Raw genomic sequence first — 27,500 nt, 5'->3', positions numbered from 1 at the left:
AAGCGGTCTAAACATCTGTTTGTTTTGTGCAAAACTAAAAAGAGGCTCAAAAAGTGGACGGCCTCAAAAAATAATTAGTCCTCACTCTAGAAGCTTAGGATTCTAACAAAAATAGAAATGCTGATACCAGCCCTGATATTGATAATAAGATTATTTAGAAGCATTTTTGTCTGCTTCTTTAATGGTCGAAAATATAAACGTAACAGGCTTCCCGGCAGCCCTAAGGGTTAACCAATTTACAGTTTGCCGGAACGCTGTTTCGCAAAGCCAAAATTGATCAGCAATCCCGGCTGCCTGTCAAATTCTACTGCTGGGAACGGAAGGGGGTGTGAGGGCTCGGACTAGCATCTTTTCACGCTGAATTAATACGTGTCAGCTGCAATCTCCAGCTCACAAGTGGATAGGTTTGAAACAAATTGAATACAGAAAAAGTGTATAAAAATATTAATATTAATTAACATAAAGCACCTTTTCCCTTATTAAATCTTGCAGCACCGAGTTTAGTGCAAGCTTACACGAGGGGAATTCTGCTGCCAGTAGCATTGTGTTTATGTGAGGTCGCTAACTGTCATTTAACACACACTAATTGTACAATTACACCAGACACACAGGAGCTGTATGTCTCAAATGCCGATTCCATTAACAACACCAGTGATCACCAGCAAAACGTGACGGCTAACTGACAGCAGGTTGAGAGGATGCAACTAATGGTGTAATTGAATGCCAGGGAGAGTAATGATCACGCAGCAGCCGGGAGAGAAAGGGGGCCATTCGTACTGCCGGAGACTGGAGGAATTAGCAGGGAGATGCTCCCAGGAAATTTATTTGGCCTTCCATAATCGCTTTAAAACCTAGGTTTTCTCTTGCTCTGTCACGGTGGCTCAGCTCAGCCTTGCAGAAGAGAAACAGGAGGCCGTGTATAATTTATAGACTCTACGTATCATGTGCATTATCCGTCTGTAGGACACTCACGCGGGCAGTGGCGTGTCACTGCTTGACGCCGGGCCTGTGTCACGGTGTCATGTGACAGGGTGGGCTCAGGGCTCAGTCACGGCAGAAGCCTCCACGCAGGAGTCGTGCACCAATGCGACAAGACGACGGGGCTAAAACTGAAGCACACCACTGCAGGTGGACACGTTTCATGGCATGCGTGTCTCTCAAGAGATTGTGCATTTTGATTTCCACTGGGTGACTTTTCCCACCTCATTAGCCAGGCGGTGCATTCGTGTGAATAGCCCCTAGGCTAATATTTGCTTTTCTAATTTTATTTTCAACACCTGATGGGACATTTTGTTGGATCATCATTGTCGGACATTGCTGTAGTGTGCACAGGGGCTGGTTGGCAAATTTTAGCCTGGGGGGGGTGGGCCCACTAGAGGACCGGTCTGGGGATCAGATGACCCCCCAGCACCTGAGTATTCCAGCCGCCTATACACAGTAGAGATTATTTGTGCAAAAGCGTTGAGGATTTCTATTAGTGTAAATATGCCTAGGTATCCATTTTGTGCATTCATAGATGTTCACATTAATATACAGTGTTTGAAGCCCCCCCCCTCCCTAAAATTAGTCCGTGACTACTTATGCAGGAGTGGGGGTTCAACAGGAAATGCACAAGGTGGAAAGAGTGAAGTTATTGTTCAAAGTCCACCCACTACCCCTTTACAACCATCTTTTTCATTCATTTCAAATGTTTCTCCAAAAGCGTTGGTCATTCCCCCATGGGTCAGGCCTACGGTCCTTTCCCGATTCCTCGAGGTGGGAGGTAGTCCTGAACGACTGCACAGTCCAGCCTCGATTATGTCTTACTAATAATGAGAGTGAAGGAGTGTAAATAGAACAACTCTTATGAACAAATAATAATCTTCATTCCCGCCTTCGTTGAGTAGACATACACACTGCAGAATTGGAACGACGTTGTTCCATCGTTGAACGAGATTTTCAGTTCAGTGTTGAAAATATCGACCAGCGATGTCACGTGCTTTGGAACGATAATAATTCCAGGGTAGACACTAATGTGATATCGGACCAATCAGTCGTTTATGGTCTGATTGGCCCGATAATCGGATGAAAACAGTATAGTGTGTACCTAGACTTATTCGGATGTATTTGTGGATTAAATACTATGTCACCACCTCTAAGCAGCGCGTTACAGGGGATTTAAACCTCGCTATCATTGAACTTTGCTTAAAAGCCTCGATTATCAACACCTCCACCTTTATAAAGATATTTCAGATAAGGTTTTGTTAATGGGGGAGATTTTCCCTATGCAGAAAGTCTAACTCCCCCTCACCCCTCCGATAAGGTGAAAATGTAAAGTGTAATGTTATGTTTAGTGGTTACTCCACATCTTCAATCAATATAGAAACCATAAGCCAATAATGTAAACAATGTAATGTAATTCATTTACGCACGTTCAGCCAAGAGCAGGAGGTCCCGAGTGGTGGATAAAATCGCAATTTATTATGTCCTTTTACAAGCTTGACAGAGTAATCTTCAGATACAGACAATCATCTGACCCCACGTTTTCATAAACTGTCCCTAATCATGGTTCTTAGTCTTGCTTGTCCTTGCGCTGATGAGATCTAATAAGGCTGAAGTAGGGCTTGGTCTCTTCTCATCCATATTTTTTTATTTCCCACCCCTAGAATTCTGGGAGGTTGGCTTGATGGTTGGGTTACAGCATAGCCGTGCGCAATGGTTTATAGTGGTCCTCAACCTTTTTTTTTCGCCTGGGATTCCCCACTGAAGGGGACCGTTCCATGAGTGGGGTACATCGGCAAAGTGGATGGGTGTGCGTGGCGATTCTAGAGTGTTTTTAGAAGAGGGGTTGAGGCTGATCCAACGCTTCAGCAGCGTTGGGCATGACCTCGGGGAGTGACCACGCCCACTGTGATCTAACCACGCCTCTGATTTGATGCAGACACGCCCTCTTTCAAAGAGGAAACGTTGTGACCCGGTTTATAGACCCTAATTGTTGGAAGGCCTGTGTCAGTGTTCCATATTTTCAGAACCCAAAGGAGTCGGTTCCCAATATTATCTGCCAATCAGAGGACCCCAAAAACTGATTCTGGGTCCCCCCAACCCACACCTTGTACAGCTCTGGTATAGAATATCTTCTAGAGAGCCTGGGGAAAGCTGAGTAAGCTCCAATATCATGTTTGATACAAGGACAAATTGAAAACATGACTTTACCGCACTCTGATATCACAAAATCATTTGTCTAATTGGCCTGTATTATAGATTATAGTTTATGTATGGTCTAGAAGATGTTGGACATATATAATATAATATCGCTGGGTCTTTGTAACTGGATTCCGTGGTTAGTTCCCCGAGTGCCGCAATATGACTCTGGTGTAAGTCAACATTGATCTGTTTAAGGGAACATAAATATTTCAGACACCATGCAAATCCCAGCGGTCCTCACGGATCTATACATTGCGTGTAGTCTCTAGCAGAGGAGAGAGCGAACCAGAGAGGCCTCATTCATCACTAATGACGGAGAGATACACAACACGGTGTGTGTTCACGATTCACACTACGGCTATAACATATATCTTATAGAACTTTATTCTGTACACAACAATGAGTTCGGAAATAAAAAGTGATTGGAAGGGAGAGCAGTCACAAGACGTAGGCCGGAGCCCACACACGGTAAAACATTCAAATGAATGAGCAATAAAATACATTCGCATTGAAAATAGCAAATATGGTTAAAGAATTCACCCATCCCCCCAGTCTAAAGAGCTTGCTTGTTTTATTATAAGGAGGCAGTATATTAGAGCTCACTTCACGGGGGGAGATTCAGTTAGAAGCGAGGTGCCATCAAACATCATCATCACCATTTATTTACATAGCGCCACTAATTCCGCAGCGCTGTACAGAGAACTCACTCACATCAGTCCCTGCCCCATTGGAGCTTACAGTCTAAATTCCCTAATATACACAGAGAGAGAGAGAGAGAGAGACAGATAGATTAGTGTAATGGAGTCAGGCTCGCTCAATTATTAAATATAGAATTTGACGGCAGATAAGAACCACTTGGCCCATCTAGTCTGCCCATTTTTTAACCTATGGTAACCGCAAACCTTATTTGATCCTTTATTCTTTGTAAGGAGTCCTTATGTCTATCCCAAGCATGTCTAAATCACTCTTCTGTATTAGCCTCTACCACCTCTGATGGGAGGCTATTCCACTTATCCACTACTCATGTCCTCAGCGTTGTGACACAGCAACACTAACCACTGTGCCATTGTGTTGCCCAAACCGTCACCGAACCCTAATGGAAAACCTGAACCTAATGCTAAAAACTTGTCAAGGCGCGTTTCTCCGTGTAAACGACAGGTGCGCGTACTGGTCAGTCCGAATCCAATATGGCGGCCATCTTTTGTTCTGCGCTATTTGCGCACAGTCACAAGTTTTTGGTGACCTGGGTTGAACTTTGGTAGAAAAATCTTGATTTATCGGGAAGCGTAGCTTGATATAAAAAGTTAAAATGTAAACCGGACTTGGGTAACCTTGCTCTCCGGCATGCTGGGACTTGTAGTTGTACAATAGCAGGGGGGAGGCAGACTGGACATAATCCAGGATGGTCAGACCTTGGGCTGGCACCGAGGGGCTGACACCGTCATCTGCAAATCTCTGAGGGACCATTAGGAGCTTCCTGGGAAAACCGCAAAGATTTATGCTCTGTTTACTCAGAAAGTGTGAGGAGAAGGTGTCAGCGTCCTTCCTGTGAGACCCCCTGGGGGGGATTACTCAGCATTGAGGAGGAGAGGTGTCAGCTCAGTCTGTAATAGCCACATTATTTGGGTGCAATAAAACCATTACTAGATATCGGTACATTTTTGAAAAAATCGAAAACAGATAATTTGTTTTAATGACTATCATAATATATCATTTTTATTGCATGTACGGCGCTGTGGACCTCTTGTGGTGCCTTTATAAGAAAAAGATAATAATAATAATAATATAGGGACTGACAGATCAGCAGTAGAAGAACACTCAGCGAAGAATATTCCTCTGGCTGCTGCGTGCAAAATAGATTGTAGGCGAGAGAGTCTGGTTAGGAGGAGACCAATCAGGAGGGAATCGAAATAGTCAATGTGGGAGATAATGAAGGATTTAATTAAAGCTTCTTAAGTGTCTTGTGTGAGATATGTGCGTGGTCTGGAAATGTTTCTTAGATGTTTCTTAGATGTATGTAACATGATGTAGATATAGAGTAGACGTGGGGAAAGAAGGATAGTTGTGAGTTTCGGATCACACCGAGGCAGCGAGCTTGTGGGGTGGGATTTATGGTCACGTCAACAGAAATAGAAATGTCAGGTAGGTAACTTCTGTTAGTGGGTGTAATGATTATCACCAAATATAACTTTGGGGTTAAGTATAACCTATATTTTTCTTTTACATGTTTTTTCTTTAATTGGATATTTAGCTTGGAGTTGAGCATGGGAACTAGTTTAGTATTCCCAAACCAATTCCTATTAATCATACTTTCAGTGTAGGCATTGTATAAAATGTCTGGGCTTTGCAATATATATATATATATATATATATATATATATATATATATATATATATATATATATATATATACTCAACAAAACAGCACCACAGTTCCGGTGCTTAGATCTGTCGTTCCACAACGTTTTCCTGGAAATGGTGATAATTTATTGGCACCGATGGTTATGGCTCCTGTATCTGGGTGCGGTCAGCTAATATAAAATCTGCTGAGGTCAGCGAGTGTCTGTTCTGTATTATTCTGTAACCATCATCATCATCATCATTTATTTATTTATACAGCACCAACATATTCTGTAGCGCTTTACAATTGGGGACAAACATAGTAAACTAATAAACAAACTGGGTAAAACAGACAAAGAGGTGAGAAGGCCCTGCTCGCAAGCTTACAATCTATGGGGCAATCATGAGGTTAAGTCTACATTTTGCATTTTGGCCCAGCCAGACTGCAAAAGTAAAAGTGACTCATAGGCTAAATGATCCTGTAACACAACAATGTTGGACGGGGGGTCGTTGTCTTGTGTGAAATTGCGTAACGGGTGGTAATAGGTAATATAGTGAGGTTAAGAGGGTGGTTGAGGAATATTATAAGCTTGTCTGAAGAGGTGGGTTTTCAGAGAACGCTTGAAAGTTTGTAGACCAGAGGAGAGTCTTATTGTGCGAGGGAGAGAATTCCATAGAGTGGGTGCAGCCCGAAAAAAGTCCTGTAACCGGGTATGGGAGGATGTGATGAGAGTGGATGAGAGACGCAGATCTTGTGCAGAACGGAGTTGCCGGGTTGGGAGATATTATGAGACAAGAGAGGAGATGTATGTCGGTGCAGCTTTGTTGATGGCCTTGTAGGTTAGTAGAAGAATTTTATATTGGAACCATAAATATTCCTCTGTGCCACTGTGAGATGTTGGGAGGGTAATTGGACAAGCTGCTTCTGAGTGCTTGTGCTTTAAAAGGGAAAATGATCCTGATATAAACCCAGTGTATATTATAATTATGAGTAACGGATGTATGTAACGCATAGCAGCCAATCAGATATCAGCGTGGACAAGTTTAGTGCAATCTAAACACCCCAATCCCGCCATTACAGGAAGCCTGGGCACCGATACAGAGGAGCGCCTGGTGGAGTTCCTGCTAGACCCATCCCGCTACAACAAGCTCATCCGTCCGGCTACCAACGGGTCAGAACAGGTGACCGTCCAGCTCATGGTCTCCTTGGCACAGCTGATCAGTGTGGTAAGTGTGAAGTGGGTGGTATTTGGATGTTTCTCATTAGTCTAGCCAGAGGCTATGAGCTCTTTCTTTTTAAACTACTAGAATTCCAACTGAATCTCTCTCCTCCCTCTAATTGGAATACCATTGGGAGTACCGTAGGGGAGGCTACTAGGTTAGTGGAGGGAAGAGACAGATTATAATGTAAAAAAGAAGAGTGTTTCAGGAATAAATCTCTAGCATGTAACTAAGAAAACTTTTCAACCATCAAACCAGGAAAAGTTCATTTGCATTGGAACGTACATATTGCGTAATTGAATCTCTGAATTAGACGGAACGCCCTCTACCCTGTCAGGGGCGAACGCAGGATTTGTAGAGGGAGGTTTCCACACCACGCCACCAGTGGGCGTGACCATTATTCATGGGGGTGTGGCTTTAATTTTAGACAGTGCTTGGCTGCTCTCCAACTCTCCCTATCCCCATAATATACATGGGCAATGCTGCATGCACTACTGTTCAAGCCAAGTCGTGTGAAGCGGGGGCAGGGTCCAGCCACCTCAATTATACAGTGCCCCAGGCTTGGAGGGGGGTTTCCAGGCACTAGGAAATCCCCAACGGTTTGCCTATGCCTGTGACTGGGCAAATTGCTAAGAATAAGGTTAGATGTACTGATTTCGTCATGATGTGTAATATTTAACCAGGATTTTTCTGCTTCCCTTTCAGCATGAACGGGAACAGATAATGACTACAAATGTCTGGCTGACTCAGGTAACTCTCAAATGTGTATAGAGTTCCGTCCTCAATCTCCCCCTGGCATCAACGGCCAATGACATTTATCTCAATCCTCCTTATCCAGCCTTTCAGAAGCTATGTCCTATCAATAATTCATTTTGATTATACAATTCCTCTAATTAGGACACCTTTAAAAAAAAATGCAATTGATATAAATGTAGAACTAATATTAGGGGTGTCTAGTGTTACCCTGATGATGGTCAGTACTTTTACACCGGACTGACGGTCTACATGACGGTGTGGGCGGTCCTGTGGCTGAGCAGTAAAACAGTGAGAGTAAAGCTGTTTCCATGACAACGTAACTCTTGCACTGAGCAGATATTAAAGTATAACTAGAGCTGTAATTTAATCCCACACATTGAGCCAATGCCATGGGCGCTGTGACGTGCGCACAGCCGGGGACGTAGTATCCAAGTGGGTGCGGGATTGTGACTATGATATTTTTGTTTATAAGTAATATGAGCTGTATTGAGTGTAATATTTACTTAGAACATAGGTTAGATTCTGGGTCCACACATTCTGCTCACCTCCAGCTGTAATCTGAGTGGCCGCCAAGAGGAATTTCGGGCCCCCATTACAGCAGATTCTTTGGGTCCCCTCTCCACATTTGCTTAAGACAGAGTTTGCCTCCGAAGGTGAAGTGGTCACGTCATTCTGGGGTGTGTCTGTTCCTCTTTAGAGAAGCGCTAAGTCACCGTACGGGTGTGGTTTGTCTAATGTGGGTGATACAAACAGCATCCTAGTGACCACCACACAATACATAGAGCATTCTTGAGACCGACAGACAATATGGAGAACATCCTTGTGACACTACACAATGCAAAGAGCATCCTTGTGACTGCCACACAATACAAAGAGCATCCTTGTGACTGCCACACAATACAAAGAGCATCCTTGTGACCACCACACAATACAGAGAGCATCCTTGTGACTGCCACACAATACAGAGAGCATCCTTGTGACTGCCACACAATACAAAGCATCCTTGTGACTGCCACACAATACAAAGAGCATCCTTGTGACCGCCACACAATACAGAGAGCATCCTTGTGACACTACACAATGCAGGGAGAATGTAGAATGTAGACCGACTCAAGGCCTTCCCCAATCCCCGCTAGAGGAAAAAAAAAAAAAATATAACCAAAAATAAATCAGACGCCTTCAGCGCAGACTGGGGCCAACAGTAATTTGTACCCCCCTTCCTCGGCGCCCCTGCTAATTCTTCAGTGATTCCCAGGCTCGCTCTGGAGCATTAATGTGTGTAGGGAGGGTTAATTGCACTTTAAGGCACTGTACGTACCAGAAGATGCCAGATCATAGTATAGTGTATAAAGTTACCGGCTGTCTCGTCTTCCTTCCAGGAATGGGAAGATTACAGACTAACCTGGGACCCGGCCGAGTTTGACAACATGAAGAAAGTGAGGCTACCGTCTAAACATGTCTGGTTGCCGGACGTCGTACTCTACAACAAGTAAGGACGCCTTCCTTCCGATGATAATGTAACCGAGAGGGAACTCTGTAAAAATATAATGGATGGGTCTGTTTATTTTACATTCATTCCTTATGCGGTGGAGTTATTGGTTGTGAGTGAAGTACCTCAGTTGGGACGTTCTGGTGATATTCATCATGTCCTGTCTGCTAGAACCATGTTTTAATTGTATCATATGATATGATCTCCTCTTCAATATGTACAGACTTATTCCTTTCTTCTATAACGAATCAGAATTTATACATTTTGGAATATATTTCAGTAATACTACGAAACCATTTTGATTAATTTCTCAGCTATCTGGGACCAGGGTCTGTTGGACTAATCAAACCCTCTCTCTTCTCAGTGCCGATGGAATGTACGAGGTGTCCTTCTACTCCAATGCCGTCGTCTCCCATGACGGGAGCATCTTCTGGCTACCCCCGGCCATCTACAAGAGCGCCTGTAAAATCGAGGTCAAGCACTTCCCCTTCGACCAGCAGAACTGTACCATGAAGTTCCGCTCGTGGACCTACGACCGAACTGAGATCGATCTCGTGCTGAAGAGCGACGTGGCTAGCTTGGATGACTTCACGCCCAGCGGAGAATGGGATATTATCGCTCTTCCGGGGAGGAGAAATGAGAATCCAGAGGACCCGACCTATGTAGACATCACCTACGACTTCATCATTCGACGCAAGCCTCTCTTCTACACCATCAATCTCATAATCCCGTGTATCCTCATTACATCACTGGCTATCCTTGTCTTCTACCTACCCTCCGACTGTGGGGAGAAGATGACGCTCTGCATTTCGGTACTCTTGGCGCTAACCGTCTTCTTGCTTCTGATATCCAAGATTGTACCACCCACGTCTCTCGATGTGCCACTGGTGGGCAAATACCTGATGTTCACTATGGTGCTTGTGACTTTCTCCATTGTGACCAGCGTATGCGTGTTAAATGTACATCACCGCTCCCCCACCACGCACACCATGCCCCCGTGGGTGAAAGTGGTGTTTCTGGACAAACTGCCCACTTTCCTCTTTATGAAGCAGCCACGGCAGAACTGTGCCCGTCAACGGCTGCGCCAGCAGAGGCAGAGCCAGGAGAGGGCTACGGGAAGCTTCTTTCTCCGAGATAGCGCCAAATCTTGCACCTGCTACGTGAACCAAGCCACCGTGAAAAAATTCGGGGGGCAGCTCCCCGAGTTACCAGAGGGGGTGAACGGTTTCCGGGACAGACAGGGGAAGGTACGACAGTGCCTCTGTGGTCTAGAGGAGGCGGTGGATGGAGTGCGATTCATCGCCGACCACATGAAGAGCGAAGATGACGACCAGAGCGTGAGTAAATCCAAATATAATAAGCTACACAAACTTGCCAGAGCATCGGGAAACTAAACTATATGTACTGCAGAGAGGAGGGTAGGAGGAAACCACAGACTGAGAGTTATATAGTGGAAGGAGCAGGGTCCCCAGCAGCACAGAGTATATCAGGAGATGAGTGATGTGTTAGTGAGGACAGGGCTGTATGTGACAGGGGCAGTGACATGATGTGAGGAGGGGAATGGAGGCAGCAGGAAGCCACAGACTGAGAGTTATATAGTGAAAGGAGCAGGGTCCCCAGCAGCACAGAGTATATCAGGAGATGAGTGATGTGTTAGTGAGGACAGGGCTGCATGTGACAGGGGCAGGGACATGATGTGAGGAGAGGAATGGAGGAAGCAGGAAGCCACAGACTGAGAGTTATATAGTGAAAGGAGCAGGGTCCCCAGCAGCACAGAGTATATCAGGAGATGAGTGATGTGTTAGTGAGGACAGGGCTGCATGTGACAGGGGCAGTGACATGATGTGAGGAGAGGAATGGAGGAAGCAGGAAGCCACAGACTGAGAGTTATATAGTGAAAGGAGCAGGGTCCCCAGCAGCACAGAGTATATCAGGAGATGAGTGATGTGTTAGTGAGGACAGGGCTGTATGTGACAGGGGCAGTGACATGATGTGAGGAGGGGAATGGAGGCAGCAGAAAGCCACAGACTGAGAGTTATATAGTGGAAGGAGCAGGGTCCCCAGCAGCACAGAGTATATCAGGAGATGAGTGATGTGTTAGTGAGGACAGGGCTGCATGTGACAGGGGCAGTGACATGATGTGAGAAGGGGAATGGAGGCAGCAGGAAGCCACAGACTGAGAGTTATATAGTGGAAGGAGCAGGGTCCCCAGCAGCACAGAGTATATCAGGAGATGAGTGATGTGTTAGTGAGGACAGGGCTGCATGTGACAGGGGCAGTGACATGATGTGAGAAGGGGAATGGAGGCAGCAGAAAGCCACAGACTGAGAGTTATATAGTGGAAGGAGCAGGGTCCCCAGCAGCACAGAGTATATCAGGAGATGAGTTATATAGTGGAAGGAGCAGGGTCCTCCAGCAGTACAAAGTATATCAGGAGAGGAGTGATGTGTTAGTGAGGACAGGGCTGCATGTGACAGGGGCAGTGACATGATGTGAGGAAGGGAATGGAGGCAGCAGGAAGCCACAGACTGAGAGTTATATAGTGGAAGGAGTAGGGTCCCCCAGCAGCATAGAGTATATCAGGAGAGGAGTGATGTGTTAGTGAGGACAGGGCTGCATGTGACAGGGGCAGTGACATGATGTGAGGAAGGGAATGGAGGCAGCAGGAAGCCACAGACTGAGAGTTATATAGTGGAAGGAGTAGGGTCCCCCAGCAGCATAGAGTATATCAGGAGAGGAGTGATGTGTTAGTGAGGACAGGGCTGCATGTGACAGGGGCAGTGACATGATGTGAGGAGGATAATGGAGGCAGCAGGAAGCCACAGACTGAGAGTTATATAGTGGAAGGAGCAGGGTCCCCAGCAGCACAGAGTATATCAGGAGATGAGTTATATAGTGGAAGGAGCAGGGTCCTCCAGCAGTACAGAGTATATCAGGAGAGGAGTGATGTGTTAGTGAGGACAGGGCTGCATGTGACAGGGGCAGTGACATAATGTGAGAAGGGGAATGGAGGCATCAGGAAGCCACAGACTGAGAGTTATATAGTGGAAGGAGCAGGGTCCCCAGCAGCACAGAGTATATCAGGAGATGAGTTATATAGTGGAAGGAGCAGGGTCCTCCAGCAGTACAGAGTATATCAGGAGAGGAGTGATGTGTTAGTGAGGACAGGGCTGCATGTGACAGGGGCAGTGACATGATGTGAGGAGGGGAATGGAGGCAGCAGGAAGCCACAGACTGAGAGTTATATAGTGGAAGGAGCAGGGTCCCCCAGCAGCACAGAGTATATCAGGAGATGAGTGATGTGTTAGTGAGGACAGGGCTGCATGTGACAGGGGCAGTGACATGATGTGAGAAGGGGAATGGAGGCAGCAGGAAGCCACAGACTGAGAGTTATATAGTGGAAGGAGCAGGGTCCCCAGCAGCACAGAGTATATCAGGAGATGAGTTATATAGTGGAAGGAGCAGGGTCCTCCAGCAGTACAGAGTATATCAAGAGAGGAGTGATGTGTTAGTGAGGACAGGGCTGCATGTGACAGGGGCAGTGACATGATGTGAGGAGGGGAATGGAGGCAGCAGGAAGCCACAGACTGAGAGTTATATAGTGGAAGGAGCAGGGTCCCCTAGCAGCACAGAGTATATTAGGAGATGAGTGATGTGTTAGTGAGGACAGGGCTGCATGTGACAGGGGCAGTGACATGATGTGAGAAGGGGAATGGAGGCAGCAGGAAGCCACAGACTGAGAGTTATATAGTGGAAGGAGCAGGGTCCCCAGCAGCACAGAGTATATCAGGAGATGAGTTATATAGTGGAAGGAGCATGGTCCTCCAGCAGTACAGAGTATATCAGGAGAGGAGTGATGTGTTAGTGAGGACAGGGCTGCATGTGACAGGGGCAGTGACATGATGTGAGGAGGGGAATGGAGGCAGCAGGAAGCCACAGACTGAGAGTTATATAGTGGAAGGAGCAGGGTCCCCCAGCAGCACAGAGTATATCAGGAGATGAGTTATATAGTGGAAGAAGCAGGGTCCTCCAGCAGTACAGAGTATATCAGGAGAGGAGTGATGTGTTAGTGAGGACAGGGCTGCATGTGACAGGGGCAGTGACATGATGTGAGGAGGGGAATGGAGGCAGCAGGAAGCCACAGACTGAGAGTTATATAGTGGAAGGAGCAGGGTCCCCCAGCAGCACAGAGTATATCAGGAGATGAGTGATGTGTTAGTGAGGACAGGGCTGCATGTGACAGGGGCAGTGACATGATGTGTGGGTGAGATTTTAGTACATATCAATGCTAATAGACGTAAAATACAACATAATCTCACGATCAGATTTATTTCTTATGGATGGATGACCAGCTAAAATTAGGATCCCTGAAACAACAAATCGGAACTGGTGTCAGAATATGATGCTGGCACCATCTAGAGGTGGACTGCGGACTCTTATTTACCCGTCTGTAATCTATTACTCAGAATGTTTGGATTTTCTGTGTTTCCATTAAAGGGGTTTTCCCTGTGATTTTGAGTAACTTGCCTAAAAGGCATTAAATGATATTTAAAAATATCCCCTAGGTTTCCTCTACAATTCCCCCAGCATTCTTCCCTTTCTTATTAAATGTCTTAGCAGTGCTCCTCATAGTGAGAATATGTTTAATGATCAGGTCTGAGCACATGATGTAACTGAGTAATATTGATCTACTTTCTTCCTTTTCTGATTCTCAGAACATTAAACATAACAAGTTTCCAGAACTTTCAGTAGTATTTATTTTCTCTTCAAAGATAATATAGCCCATTCAGAAGTATGGATTGTCTTTCTGCTTCTGATATCAACAATCTTAGTGTCATACCTAATAGAGCAGTGATGGGCAACAGCCGGCTCTCCGGGCCTTCACCTGTGGCCCCCAGCCCCTCCAGCATTATTGTCACATCTGTGTTATAGCTTGTAACATTTGTCTAAAACGCCTGCTGATTTGTTATTACAGATAGCTGTCTCTTTCTTGGATTAAAAATATTGTTTTCATTTATCACTAAGATTAAGGCATGTGGCCCTTTTGAAGATTAGAGGGCCACCCATGCAGCCCCTGAAGTGTATCTCGTTGGCTATCACTGTGCTAGATGTTGCTTGTAGCAGGTTATACAGATTACCATCATGATATGCTATCACAAAGTATGACAAATATATGTAATAGAAAAATTATGTTAACTTAGCTTCGATAAAGGTTGGCACACAAACATTGATATCCTGAATCAGCATGGGGACCCCAATTCAACTTTGATGAATGTTTCCACTTACAGAACGGGCAGCAGTTTAAAGAACGATGGGGCACGATACTCCTCCATTTCTCACCTTCCAGTACAGTCTTTGTATAGTCTTCTTAAGTCACAACTGATAGCATTCTAATTCAGTACTAACTTTGGACAGTAGAAGGCAGTATTAGAACACTACATCTAATTTTTGCAAATGTCCATTTCTAAATGCAAATGCGAACGATTATTTACACTGGGATCATTACAGTGACAGTTATTTGTATTTATCGGCGGGTCCTAACCTCCTACAGGTCAAAAGAAAACCAAACCATATTTGTCTTTCCTCCACCCCTAACACCTATAGGTAAACCCTGCATAGCCACTTAGGGCCAAGAGATAAATGTTTTTATTGCATTTTTTCCCCTGTAATGTCACGTCCATGTAATTAGTTATTAAAAACTATAAGACACAGTCAATGGAAAGGGTGTAGGTGGATTAAGGTGATGAAATAACTGTTACATTTGTAACACTCTCTGTGTTCCGTTGCAGGTAAACATTAAAACTCTCTGTGTTCCGTTGCACGTTGCAGTTAACATTAACACTCTGTGTTCCGTTGTAGGTAAGCGAGGACTGGAAGTACGTCGCCATGGTGATAGACCGCCTCTTCCTGTGGATCTTCGTCTTCGTCTGCGTGTTCGGCACGATCGGCATGTTCCTCCAGCCGCTCTTCCAAAACTACACGACAAACACGTTACTACAGCTGAACCACGCCGCTCCCACCTCCAACTAAAGCCGGAGGAAGGGGTGCAAGCACCGTGCCGCAAACTGGCACCCGCGGACGTTTGTAAGAGGAACACGGATGCCCGTCCAGCCAAAACCACAGGAGCTAACTTTTTTGCTCGGGATGGAGGGGCCAATTGTCCCCAAGACGAACCAACTCAACAATAGGGTGTTCTGCCAAGCCCTTGAAAACGGACCTTTCGGTGTTCAGTTTCTGCTCACGAGTAGAGAGGACGATGGCTGCAGAGATTTGATCCCGGTTTTAGGGGGAGGGTAATGTTAATTGGGGACATCACTACTTATTACAAGCAATAAATCACCCGTTTCCAAAACCAATGGCTCTCTACAATTTAATATCGCCCCGTCTAGCCTAGAACACAGGCCTCATTTAATGGCGAGCCGTGTGACGTCATTTAAAGTGACCACACACCGAATTGTACTTAAACGCAGATCCGTTAAGTTTCTGCAGCTACCCAATCCCCACCCCTCCCCGTTAAAGTGCCCCTCCCCTCACAGGTTTGGATGTAGATTATTTGCACACCAGTCAATTGTATTTGAACATGTAAATCAAGGATTGTTTGCAGGTTAGGCCCATCGTCACCCTGGAGCCCCCTCTAAACTACAACCTCCCGACTGTTTGGTTCGTCATTGATCTTGTGTCACGTACAACCAGGACCGAGATCGGTGCGGAGACAGAGGACTCAGAAATTATCTTATTTTAATTAGTTTTTTCCCCAAAGAAAAAAAAAATTGTTTTCTAAGCCAGTAGACTTGTGAAACTCAACTCTGCGAAAGAACAGTCCGCGCACGCTCCTTAATGAATTACGCTTCTCTCTCTCTCCTTTCCCGCAACCTCTCAGGGGGTCTGGCGGGGATGGAGGGGGGGGGGTTCACTCTTCACTACAGGTTCTCATAAAAGAAGTTTGTATCAAACGTGTCACAGGAACGGTTATTTGTACACGCTCAGCCGAAAATAAAATAAAATTGGGTGGTCATTCAAGATCCTTACAAATTTTATCAAGTTTAAGAAAAAAAAAAAGGGGGCATATTTAAAAATACGATGCCAACGGCAATGATGTGATTTGACAGAGAGGGGTGGTAGCATACACTCAGGTAGAGGACAGGCACCTTCAATGTCAATTATCTCAGCTTACATCTATAGGACTCCTATATGATGCATGTTTATAATGAATTCTTTTCTATTTTAGGTTTATATCACTTTGAAATTGCTGCTAGATGGAGCTATGAGCCTCAGACATTATAGTGTGTAGGCAGTAAGGTTTGGTGACAAGTAGATAGTCAACCACCCGTACATTAACTATATCCATGACAGTGATCTGCCTGTTATACATTGCTCGAAATAGAAGTGGTGGATAGATGACAGTGAAATGTTATTGACGGGGACCAGTCTACCACCAGCCTGTGCTTTCTGCAGCCTATTGATTTTGATGAAGGTGCCAAAGCCTTTCACATGGAGCTCTGCAATTAAATTAAATCTAAAAAACACAAGTTGCCTTAAAGGACTAGTAATAACATTCACATATACGTAACGAGTGTCCGTGCTTTGACCAGAGAGGTTTGACTTTTTATTGTCATTGCGAGGTTTATATTGATCAAAATATCTTCAAGTCCTTGAGGCTGAGTGGTTCTTTAAAGCTTCTAACTCTCCATAGAAGACTACCCGATAGAACGCTACAAGAGCACCATCTTCAGGTTGTATTGAGGTACTGCACCCGTCCAATTAAATATCTGCAAGGTCTTTTAGGCAGAAACCTGCGGTGCGTCTAACTGTATACTGGGGGACACTTCCCTAAATATGTCTTCTCCATTCGCACCAGTTAATTTAAATAGGATCATCTTGCAAAATGTAGTATACTTTTAACACAAAGGGGAAGATTCAGTTGCTGGCAATGTCCGTCGGCGCACATGGTGGCCATTAAGGTTGTAAGCGTAGATCATTTTTCTGCGCACATCTATGGGGCGCAGGGAAAATACGAGCGGAGATTGGTCTCCGTGGACGTTCCGGAAACACATCTCGCTGAATGGAATCTCCCCCTTGGGATTGAAAGTTTCTCTGTGTCTCTCTGCCCCCGCCTGCCTCTGCCCCCTCTCTCTCTCCCCCCGCCTGCCTCTGCCCTCTCTCTCTCCTGCCTCTGCCCCCTCTCTCCCCGCCTGCCTCTGCCCTCTCTCTCTCCTGCCTCTGCCCCCTCTCTCCCCGCCTGCCTCTGCCCCCCCCTCTCTCTGTCCGCCTGCCTCTGCCCCCCCTCTCTCTCTCTGTCCGCCTGCCTCTGCCCCCCCTCTCTCTCTCTGTCCGCCTGCCTCTGCCCCCTCTCTCTCTCTCTGTCCGCCTGCCTCTGCCCCCCCTCTCTCTCTGTCCGCCTGCCTCTGCCCCCTCTCTCTCTCTCTCTCTCTGTCCGCCTGCCTCTGCCCCCTCTCTCTCTCTGTCCGCCTGCCTCTGCCCCCCCCCCCTCCTCTGTCCGCCTGCCTCTGCCCCTCCTCTCTCTCTCTGTCCGCCTGCCTCTGCACTCTCTCTCTGTGTCTCTGCCCGTCTGTCTCATGACCTCCCTCAATAGAAAATAGCTATCTATCTATAAAGACATTCCATCTAGTTTTTAATAATCCCGAAGTTGTATGTATTCCACTCATCCTCGTCCCTGATTGCCAAATGTTACGTGCACTCTAACAGGAAACCCTCTAATTGGTGTACCAGATCATGGGGGGGGGGGGGGGGTCCCTGGTGAAAAAGGGTGTAGCGCTGCCTGCTAGAGCAGCGTTTCTTATCTCCAGTCCTCCTGAAAACACGAGCTGTTGGGGGTGCGTGAGGACTGGAGTTAAGAAACATTGTGCTAGAGGAGACCGATGATATTGTACAGACTGTCAACTAGCAGCATCGGAGCCTAGGAAGAATACTGCATACAGAACCAGATGTAAGATTCTTTATTGTGTCACTTTTAACGTGTAATATATATCAATATATATCTCGTTACTCAAGAGCAGACATCTTACAAAGATCAGACACAGCGCAGTTTGTCTTACACCACTGTAGAAATTTACCATGGGCCAGTTCATCAAGAACCCAACATGGAACTACTGAACGTAATAGAAAAAGAAAAAAAATAATTAAATTAAATCATGCACTCCATTGCGGTAAGAATTTATACGCATGGTGCCGTTACAGCAGCGGTCTGTAGACGTTAAAAAAAAAAAGTGTTTCAGAGTTCAGAAAGGACACAATCCAATTCTAGATATTTAATATGGAATGTTTTTAAAAAAGAATCATGACCAGAATAAAATGAAAAAAAAAAAAAAAAAAAAAAACACAAAAAACAAAAACACACAACTGGAATATCTCAATGTCCGGCCACTGTCTGACTACGATTTCTAAAGAAAAAAAAAAATTTAAATTGCCATTTACAAGAGCTGGAGAAGTCAGACGTGCGCTGCCAAACAAAATAGGTCACCTAAAATTACAACAACTTCAGAATGCAAAGAACTATATATAAAAAAATATTCTTGCCAACGCTAAAATAAAAATCGGGTTATGCTGCATTGCATTCTACAAACGGGATCTGCCACGAGCCTCACAGAAATTCAGCAGGGTGAACATCCACTGCGGAGGCAGCCATATTTAATTTTTTATAAAAAGCCTTGACCTATCAATTGACCAGAAACTGGTGACATCACTAAAGGACGAGGCAGGCAGCGAATCGATAGCCTGAATACCGAGTCAGCCTGCAAAAGACTTTAAAGGCACGGTCGACCCGTGTTTAATGCGTGGCTTAGTGAAAGGCTGCCCCCTCTCTCCCAGCCCCCAGCAGAGGGGTGTAATACTGACAGACACAGCGGTCCTGTCGTGGGCCCTAAAAACGTGGAAAGGAGAAGATACACCGCCCCGTCTCATACGGTCAGAAAACAGTCGTTTTATTTTGCACACAACAATCGGTAAAAACCGAAAACGTCACCGGCTGTCCCGGCAATATTTAAAAACAATAACAAGAAAACAAAACAAAAAATTCACACAGTCTCGGTAGGTGAAAGTGACCGAGCGATTCATAGACGAGATTAAAAACAACAAAAACAAAAAAGAATTTCCAGACAATGGGAGCGGAGCGATGGGAAGGAGCAGCGTCCGGTGAGGATTAGGGTGACGTGCTGCTGGTTTTCTGGAGATAGCTGGCAGAATCGCGCTTGGATAAACTACCCCCCCTTCCCCCTTTCAGTGCAGACTTGGTGATTTTCAATTACAAAACATAACGAATGCTTGGAAAAGTTTTTACATGGCGCCCAGGTTGAAGCTCTTCTCTTCTTGGGGTTTGCTGATCCAACTTCCGTAACCCATCTCCTGCAGGGCTTTAAAGAACAGTCCCTTGGCCTCCCTGTAAGTGGTGGCCGCCGCTTTGATGTCGCTGTAGGAGCTTTGGAGGAGGTCCTGGCGCCCGCGCATTGTGCAGAGTTTTTGGAACAAGACAAACATGTGGAGCTTGGCGACACGAGACACGTCCAGTTTGCCCCTGAAGAGACAAAAGCCATTCCAAGTCAAGTCAATATGATAATGGCGGTAGACACAAAGCTAGTTTACAGATCATGGGAGGAGTAAGTAATTTAATAACCAGGAAGAAAGGCAGGACAGGGCTGCTGGAGACCACTTACCCTTCCACTTTCCCCTTTGTCCCATCCAGCACCTCCACTTCTTCATCGGCCAAGCACCAGTTGACGCTGGACTCCTTCGTCTTTCCCGTCTGCCGATGAGAGTCGTAGACGCTGACCCGTCCGACCTGTAGAGAAGAGCGGAGGTTGGCGTGACCAGGGCAGGGTAGAGCAGCTGAGACAAGGCGCACGGAGGCAAAGTAAGGAGATGAGCGGACGAGTTGGGACGAGTGGGACTCTTACCTCTGGGTGATTGACTATGTACAAGTCCGGTAACTTCTGTTGGAACGCCTCCCCGTCCCGGGACATGCGGCAACAGATGGCTCGCGTCAGGTGGCCCTTACTGAACAGGTAGCCTGAAACGCACACAGGTATCGGAGGTTAGAGAGACTCCACCAGGCCCCATTGGGGAATATGCCCCAGGAAGTAGGGCAGACAAGAGACACCCCCTCTGTAGCCCAACAACAAACTAACGGGACCATTTGGTTTCATACCGAGGGTGACAGAGTTGAGGTACACCGGCTCGATGAAGTGGGACAGGACGGCACCCTGGAGGCCTAAAACGTTCCAACGGAGGATCTTATCGCTGCAGGACATGGTGCGGAGCCTTTCCCCGTGCTGTATCCCGTCCCAGGTGGGGACGATATCGCTGGACTCCACTGGAATAGTGCCTTCCCCTGCGGAGAACACACAGAGGGGACACTGAGCACCAACGGCCAAAAAACACTACAATTCTCTTCCGATAGCCGGGTCGGGCCAGTATATAAATACCGTTTTCCACTTTAGTTCTTAGCTTTCCTTGCTTGGGGTTCTCAAAGAGAGGATAGTGCTTCATGTCTCCCACCACACAGGGCTGATCACTGCAGGACTTGTCAAACAGCGCCCCATCTCCGCAGGGAGCGGTACTGCAAGAAGAACCCAGAGTGTACATCATGAACATTCGGACACGAAGGTTACTCTACCAAACGACCAGATCTGAATTATATACATAAGAAAGACTATAACAGTTTCACAACATCTAATTATAACCAGAGAGTATTTGTTTTAGCGGATACTATGAGGGAGATGAACGAGTCCACTCTGCCCAGCGTAACCTGGTGGGTTAGACCACAGGACCTAGAGTCGGCCCCATAATGCTAACCTGATGTAGAGGTGAAAGGTCACGTTCGGTTGAATCCTCAGCAGGTCCTCCGATTCCTCGAATATACAGTCTTGTGGGGAGTCTGGGTTGTACTTCATCAGCTCGTGGTACAGGAACCTGCGGGGAAACAAACGCACACAAGAACTTGCACAGCGTTTGAAAGCTTCCCGGCTGTTAAAGATAGCCCCTTAAGCCAGTCAGTTATGCACACACCTCATCCACTTTCTGTACTCTACCAATAGATCTATAAAGTGTCAGTATAACCTCCCTCTTCCTATACAAGACTGGCTCCTCCCATCTGTGCTCACCACTTCCATGCCTTTCCGAGTCTCGTTGGTCAACGATTGACTACACGCGGTCTACGGCCGGAGATTTAACCCAAGCCCCGGCGTGCAAGATGAACTCACCTTATGAATCCTCTTCTTGCTATGACCTCAGCATGACAATCGTTAACAGTCTCCCCTCGTAGGCTCAGCTCCTCGCCCTTCACACAGCGATTCCCTGGAAAATAAAACAGTCAGAGGAGATCCTCTCTACCTGTCCCCCTGCCCAGAGAGCCGAGCTGAGCAGACGGCCACACTCACCGGTGCCGATGCTGACCACAGAGCCCAGATCGGTGCTGTTTCGCCTCATGATGATGGCAGCCAGGATTTTCCTCCCCAAGAGGCTGTTCTGGATCCTGGCAGTGAGACTGTTGAATTTCTGGTGGCTGAGCATGGCGATCTGGTCGTGGAATGTACTACCGCTGACCGGGAGCTGCCGGGGAAGTTGGGAGTTTTGTAAGTAACCCTCCACACTCAAGTTATTTACTATTACACTATGCACAATCAGGATCACCAAACTGGGATTTTTTGGACAAAGTGGGTTGACATGCTGTAAGCGTGCCAGACGGTCATTAATCAGGCAGCGAGATCTAGTCGGACAATGACCCCATCCAGACGTGCTTCAGGTGGATATATCCTACATGTCTCACCAGCTAAATTACAGAAGAACTCAGGGAACGAGGCGGCACATGTAAAATTGGCACTTCCATGGGGTCTCACCTCGGTCATGGACTCCCCCTCTCGGATAGCTTTCTCCCCTTCCCCAATCAGGACCCTTAGGGCGGCGTCCGCTGCCTCGGCCTTTGCCTGTTTCTTATTGGATGCAGTTACCGGGGGGAACCACCGACCCCCAACCTTAGCTTGGAAGACAAACCTGCAGGCGAGATACAAGTGTGATAGTCTGACGGAGCCTGGGGAGCAGAGGGGAGCCGGAGAACAAGCATACAGAAACGACAACGCGGGACACAAAGCGGCCACTTACTTGGGATCGTGCGGCGGGCCGCTCTGGTTGACCATCTTGAACTCTGCCGCGAACCCCTTGGCACGGGAGTACTCCAGGAGGCCGCTGACGGGGTTGGCGTTGAGATATTTGATGAAATCTCCGACGCCGGACGTCTGGGCCGTTTTAATATCGTCCATTGAGAGTTCCGGGACGGAGGGAAATTCTATGGTGTTGGACTCACAACCCGATTCAACCTGAACCAAGAATAAAAGAACATAAATGGGTCACCTTCCCAAAATATTTACCAACGTGAACCAAAAAAAAAAAGGGGAAATTATAACATTAAAATGGATTTTCACCTTCTCCGCCGGTAAAGCGTTGTCCCCAAGAAGCAGCCTCACCGCGGCCTCGGCAGCCAGCAGCTTGGCAGTCTTTTTGCTATTGGCCACCACAGGAGGGAAGGTCTGGTTCCCCATCTTAACCATGTACGTGAACCTGTAGAGTTACATTTTATGAACACCAACATCAAAAATGAACAGAGTGCACATATATGAAACAGCCCACTCAACAGCTCATTGCTCTTCTACATCAGATCCCTGCCAGCTAATTGCTCCTCCAGTTTCTCACTTACCTCCTCCCAACAGCATGCCATTACCTCTGGAACCCTGTCCCTTGAATGGGAGGTGTGACACATGGGAAATGCAGGAGAAGATGGGATAAACAAGTACCATAGCTCTACCCCTTTCAAAGTCTTATCAAAACAGAAGCAGCTATAGAAGCAGCAGGGCTTGTGCGAATGCTACTGAAGTAGCTATGGTTTGTACTCATTTTATCTTAAAACAAGTCTGAGCCAAGAGCTCAGTGAATGCAGCCCCCCCCCCCTCCCCATGAGGCACTTTATTGATAAGGTGTACATTAATTCAGCCCCCCCACCCACTCCCCATGAGGCACTTTATTGATAAGGTGTACATTAATTCAGCCCCACTGTAATTAGGGGAAGCTAGCAGTGCAAGGCTGCCGAGTACAAACACAGAAAGGCGCATTTCCTGCCTTTACTAAGAAAGCTATTTTCCTGAAAGAACGACATGCAGGCCTCTGCAACTGGGAAAATCTCTTGCACAACTTGCTGAAACGCAGGCGATGGGTTTTGAGCTCTCTCGGGATATATATTTGGATGACGTGAGCCAGGACAAGATTCTAAGAAGATTGACCTGCTAAGCGATGCCTCTGACATATCTCTACACCTCCAATAAAAGGCTAACAATCTGAAGCACGAGGAGCTGAGCCGATCAAGAGGGCGAGATACTTACTTGGGGTCGTGCGGGGGTCCCTCTTGGCACACCAGCTGAAACACGCACATGTTGCCGGATTTCTGACTGTGCTCCATCAGAACACTAATAGGATTTTTACCCCCAACTAGAGACGGCTGAGGCACGGCCTTCTGCAAGGAAGCATTTGGAAGAAGTGAAACTTTATAAATTTATATAAAAAAACAAAAAAAAACAAATAAAAAGCACCTGCTGAGGATTTTAAATCCAATGACATATCTTATCCAATCGAATTAATAAATGGTATACTATTTGATTAATAGGGTTTCAAGTCACCCCTTCATCGAGGACTTTTCCTTTGGGAGTCCCAACATTGGCACAATGGAGACCTGCTACTAACCGTCAGTAGGGACTTCCGCCCGTCACCTGCAATGAGGTATGAGCAGCGGAGGAGAGCGGGATCTGGTTAAGAAGGGGCAGCTAGCTCCTGATTGGTCTGATCAGGAGGCGGTGGTCATTGATCCTCCACTGCTCATTGGTGACCAGCAGAGAGCTCCACGAATAGTAATTTACGGGACCTGCTGAATTGTAGTTAACCAACCTCCCCCCCCCCCCCCCCTCCGTACCACTTCCTCCTGCATTTCTTCAACGTTGGGCTGCTTTGCCAGGACCTCGTCTTGCGTTCCTCCCAGTTCCTCTCGCAGCAGGATGCGTAGAGCCAGGGCAGCAGCCTCCTTCTTAGCAGTTTTCTTGCTGCTAGCTTCGGCCTCCGGAAACCGCCGGCGGTCGACCACTGCCTGGATCTTAAACCTGTTTTACCAAGAGAACAAACGGGTTACCAGGAATCCTTCACGTCATCTACCCACCAAAACACGAATAGTCCGTCCATACGGCGTATGACTGCGGTATTGCTGTTCATTTAAAGAAGCGTACTTACTGGCACAGCGGACAGGACTTACCTTGGGTCATGGGACGGTCCGCTCTGTTCAAGGAGCACGAAGTCGCACTGAAGTGAGCAGAAGTGGGTGAACTCCAGAAGGCCACTCACCGGATTCTTCGCCTGGCACGCCTGAAGCTTCTCCAGCCTTGAGCATTCCTTGACGGGTTCGTGGTACTGTGGCACGGACCGGTTGTCCATTTCGCCCCCCAGGAAGTCATTTCCGTCCATAGCATTTAAGCCATCAGAGACCTCGTCTACGGCCCATTTGCCGTTCTCGTAGTCATCAAATGACATGTCTTTCACCCGTTTTCTAGGCGGCTCTTCGGTGCCCTTGTCATCGATCACCTCCGGTACCTGGACGGGCAATGGAGTACTAACATCGGGCAATGGAGTACTAACATCGGGCAATGGAGTACTAACATCGGCCACCGACGCCTGTTGGCCATTCTCTGCATTTGCGACAAACTCAACCTTGTCTTGTGCCGTGAGTTTTTCCTGCTCGTCCTCGCGTATCTCAGCTGCTCTCTTTTTGATAAACATTCTCTCTCGTTTTTTGTCCGTGAGGGACCATTTTGCTGCGGTACCTTGACGGCAAATATCCCCTTGTTTCTCCAACGTGCCGAGGAGCAGATTGACCTCGCTTATTTTAGTGAGGCCTATGTTCTTCTTGATGGTGGTCGGCGTGGATTCCGGGGATTGGTACAAGTATTCAAAGACTTTCTCCTTAGTTTCTGCCATGACCTCAGGTGACCAGATAGACTCTAAGTCCTGGGATGACTCCTCTTCCTCTGTCTGTGAAGGTGCCTGCTGTGATGGTCTGCCACCGGCTGGACTCCGTAGATGATTCGGACTGTTAAACGTGCGCCGCCACTTCGGTGGGGTGCCTTCCACTTTATAAAGTACGTATTTCTTCTCTAGATTGTACAGATGGTGATTGATAACTTTCTTCTCTACATGTAATCGTTTTGCTAAAGCTTTTGCTGTGTGAAACTCGGCGTCACGGAGAGTCCTGAAGTGCCGCAAGATGGTTTCTTCAAAAGGATTGCACGACACAGAAAGCCGCTCGAAACTATCTGAGAGACTGCAAGTGCTCTGATCGGGTCTCTGACTAGATCGGTGGCCAGAAGTGGGGTGTGGAACAGATTGAGGCGGTGGGGGATAACTCTGATTGTAGCGGTGTCTTGGTGGTGGTGGTGGGTGCCAAGTGTTCCACGAGTTTTGAACTAAGGGAAATTCCGACTGTTCGCCTAGTAGAAATGCTCTCTGTGCTCGAATGACGTCTTGCTGTTCCTGTGAGAAAGGGTGGGCGAGAGAAAGATAGTTAGGGACTTGGGTGAAGCTGCGGCTTTTGTTCACTGGATTCGCGTTGCGCCCTCGGTATGATCCTCTGTTCATCGCAATTATGTGCAAAGGGATGGCGGGGGAGTGGTAGGAAGGTCTCCACTCATACAACAGATGAATGGCCCTGCCAAGAGGAGAACACAGAATAAACAGACCGTACACAGCCCGAGCACTACAAGAGATGGCACATAAGATCACTACGGCACCTCCACACACAACCAATCTCCCTACCGACCCCACACAACATCCTGATTTGGTTGCTGGAGGCAGCTGGCAGACTTGATGCCCTGGCAACACCGTGTCTGATTTAAGACTAAAGTGAACAACGGTAAAGTAGACGGTTGCAGAATTTGAGCTGGACCCCCCCCCCACCCATCCCTCTACTGTGAAGCAGCGTGCCACAAAGCACTCGGAAGATGCCCAATTTGCCTTCGCTTTCCCTGCATGATATGGCAAAAACAAAGAAAGAAAGGGGGGGGGGGGGGAGCACAGCCTAAAAATGCTGTCTCAAAATGCCCACATTTACACCACCATCTTCACTATAATGCCGTATCTGGCGTTACTTAAAGCATATTTAAAAAAGGATACTACCCTGGGGTCCATCGTTCTGTCTGGTAAAGTGTTGTCTAGCACTACAAGCTACCTACATGACCTCTGCCAGGAGAGAGGGGGCAGAATTGGGTGTAACTAAACTTTGAGAACCAGGTTTCACTTCCAAGATTAAAAAAAAAACAAAAACCAAAACTGAATTTTCAGCTTTGCGTAAAACAATCTAGTCAGCGATGGCCGGGAGATAGGGGTCTACAATACGCTTACGTTTAAAACAAAGAAGAAAGTCGTGTCTAGTACCTTCTGTAAGATACATATATTCTGCATTTAATTACAAAATCATTATCACAAAGCTTTGCCTCTCTACACTAATCTACTAAGAAATTTAAACTGTAAACATTACAGCAACAACAGAAGTAATATTTAAATTGCCCATACGCTGAATTTCCCTCTGCAACCAGCACCGGCCTGAACAACCACCCTTACCTTACTCCTGCTGAAAGGATAATGGGATCCTGGGTGGAGTAACATGAGGAAGAGAAGATTTCAGCTCAGGAGAGGGAAGATTGAGCAGTGGTCAGGAGTGGAGAGTGGGAGAGAGTGCAGGCCGGAGAGACCAGGCAAACCTATAAATTCTGAATGTTTCCTGGATGTGAAAGTTTCAGTTTCCTTTCTCTGCAAGTTCCCACCTCCCACACACAAGCCAGGCTTAGTATACCGGGCTGAGGAGGCGGACACGGGGACCCAGCAGCCAATCACCAGGCGGGGGATCGGCAGGCAGATATGAATGAAGCAATACACACATGGATGCATGCAATACAGACGTTGCAGTGATTCACTGCTGGTACTAGTGAGACAACGGATACTAATACAATGTAGAGATTTCTCTTTTTGCAAACAGCACAAACATATCCCCCCCCTTATTCTTAATATCATCTCCTGAAAGAGTAATAAGCACTGTATTAAAAGCCTTCCTACTTAGGCATAACATTAGCAGAGACAGTGGCAAATATTACACACAGAATAATATTACTAGATGCACATATTGGGACTGAGCGTTTGTAGGGATGTCGTCCTCTTACTAGATCCTTTAGGTAGGTGCAATAAATACGGATAAACAAGGACGTATTGCATCAAATCAAAATACCGCCACACGTGATACATATAAACACCATCGAAAATAGGACATCTTACTATTATAGCAACAACTGAAAGCAGATACCAAGAAAATTAAAGAGATAAAAAATACCCAGTACCCACATACAACCTTACGTATGTAAATGGCATGTACGCTTTCAGCAACAGTAAAACGCTAAATCCCAAATAAATAATCATTTTA

At 46.6% G+C, this 27,500-nt stretch overlaps 2 protein-coding genes across 3 annotated transcripts in view; one reads left to right on the top strand and one right to left on the bottom strand.

The window, feature by feature from the left end:
* The window catches only part of CHRNB2 (cholinergic receptor nicotinic beta 2 subunit), an 18,300-nt gene extending 2,291 nt beyond the window's left edge, over positions 1–16,009 (top strand). The window contains exons 2-6 of the mRNA XM_075192232.1: positions 6,605–6,750; positions 7,450–7,494; positions 8,880–8,989; positions 9,354–10,326; positions 14,849–16,009. Coding sequence (XP_075048333.1) covers positions 6,605–6,750; positions 7,450–7,494; positions 8,880–8,989; positions 9,354–10,326; positions 14,849–15,019 — 1,445 coding nt within the window. The 3' untranslated portion in view covers positions 15,020–16,009. The remainder of the gene's footprint in view (positions 1–6,604; positions 6,751–7,449; positions 7,495–8,879; positions 8,990–9,353; positions 10,327–14,848) is intronic.
* A 1,921-nt stretch (positions 16,010–17,930) lies between these two features.
* ADAR (adenosine deaminase RNA specific) lies at positions 17,931–27,034 on the bottom strand. Of its 2 annotated transcripts, none has more exons than XM_075192773.1 (15): positions 26,648–27,034; positions 24,291–25,736; positions 23,958–24,141; positions 23,374–23,504; positions 22,423–22,558; positions 22,103–22,317; positions 21,841–21,994; positions 21,382–21,553; positions 21,205–21,298; positions 20,798–20,914; positions 20,428–20,561; positions 20,151–20,333; positions 19,900–20,012; positions 19,660–19,784; positions 17,931–19,520 (listed from the first exon to the last, which is right to left on the bottom strand). In XM_075192773.1, the coding sequence occupies exons 2-15, from the start codon at positions 25,664–25,666 to the stop codon at positions 19,283–19,285; spliced, it is 3,372 nt and encodes a 1,123-aa protein (XP_075048874.1). In that variant the 5' UTR covers positions 25,667–25,736; positions 26,648–27,034; the 3' UTR covers positions 17,931–19,282. The 2 variants fall into 2 exon arrangements, with proteins under 2 accessions (XP_075048874.1, XP_075048875.1); XM_075192774.1 differs by having other exon boundaries at positions 24,291–25,561.
* Positions 27,035–27,500: the final 466 nt, after the last annotated feature.

The sequence above is a fragment of the Mixophyes fleayi genome, chromosome 12, assembly GCF_038048845.1.
Source record: "Mixophyes fleayi isolate aMixFle1 chromosome 12, aMixFle1.hap1, whole genome shotgun sequence".
In the NCBI taxonomy this organism is placed as follows: Eukaryota; Metazoa; Chordata; class Amphibia; order Anura; family Limnodynastidae; genus Mixophyes; species Mixophyes fleayi.
This window is presented reverse-complemented; position numbering and strand designations above follow the sequence as displayed.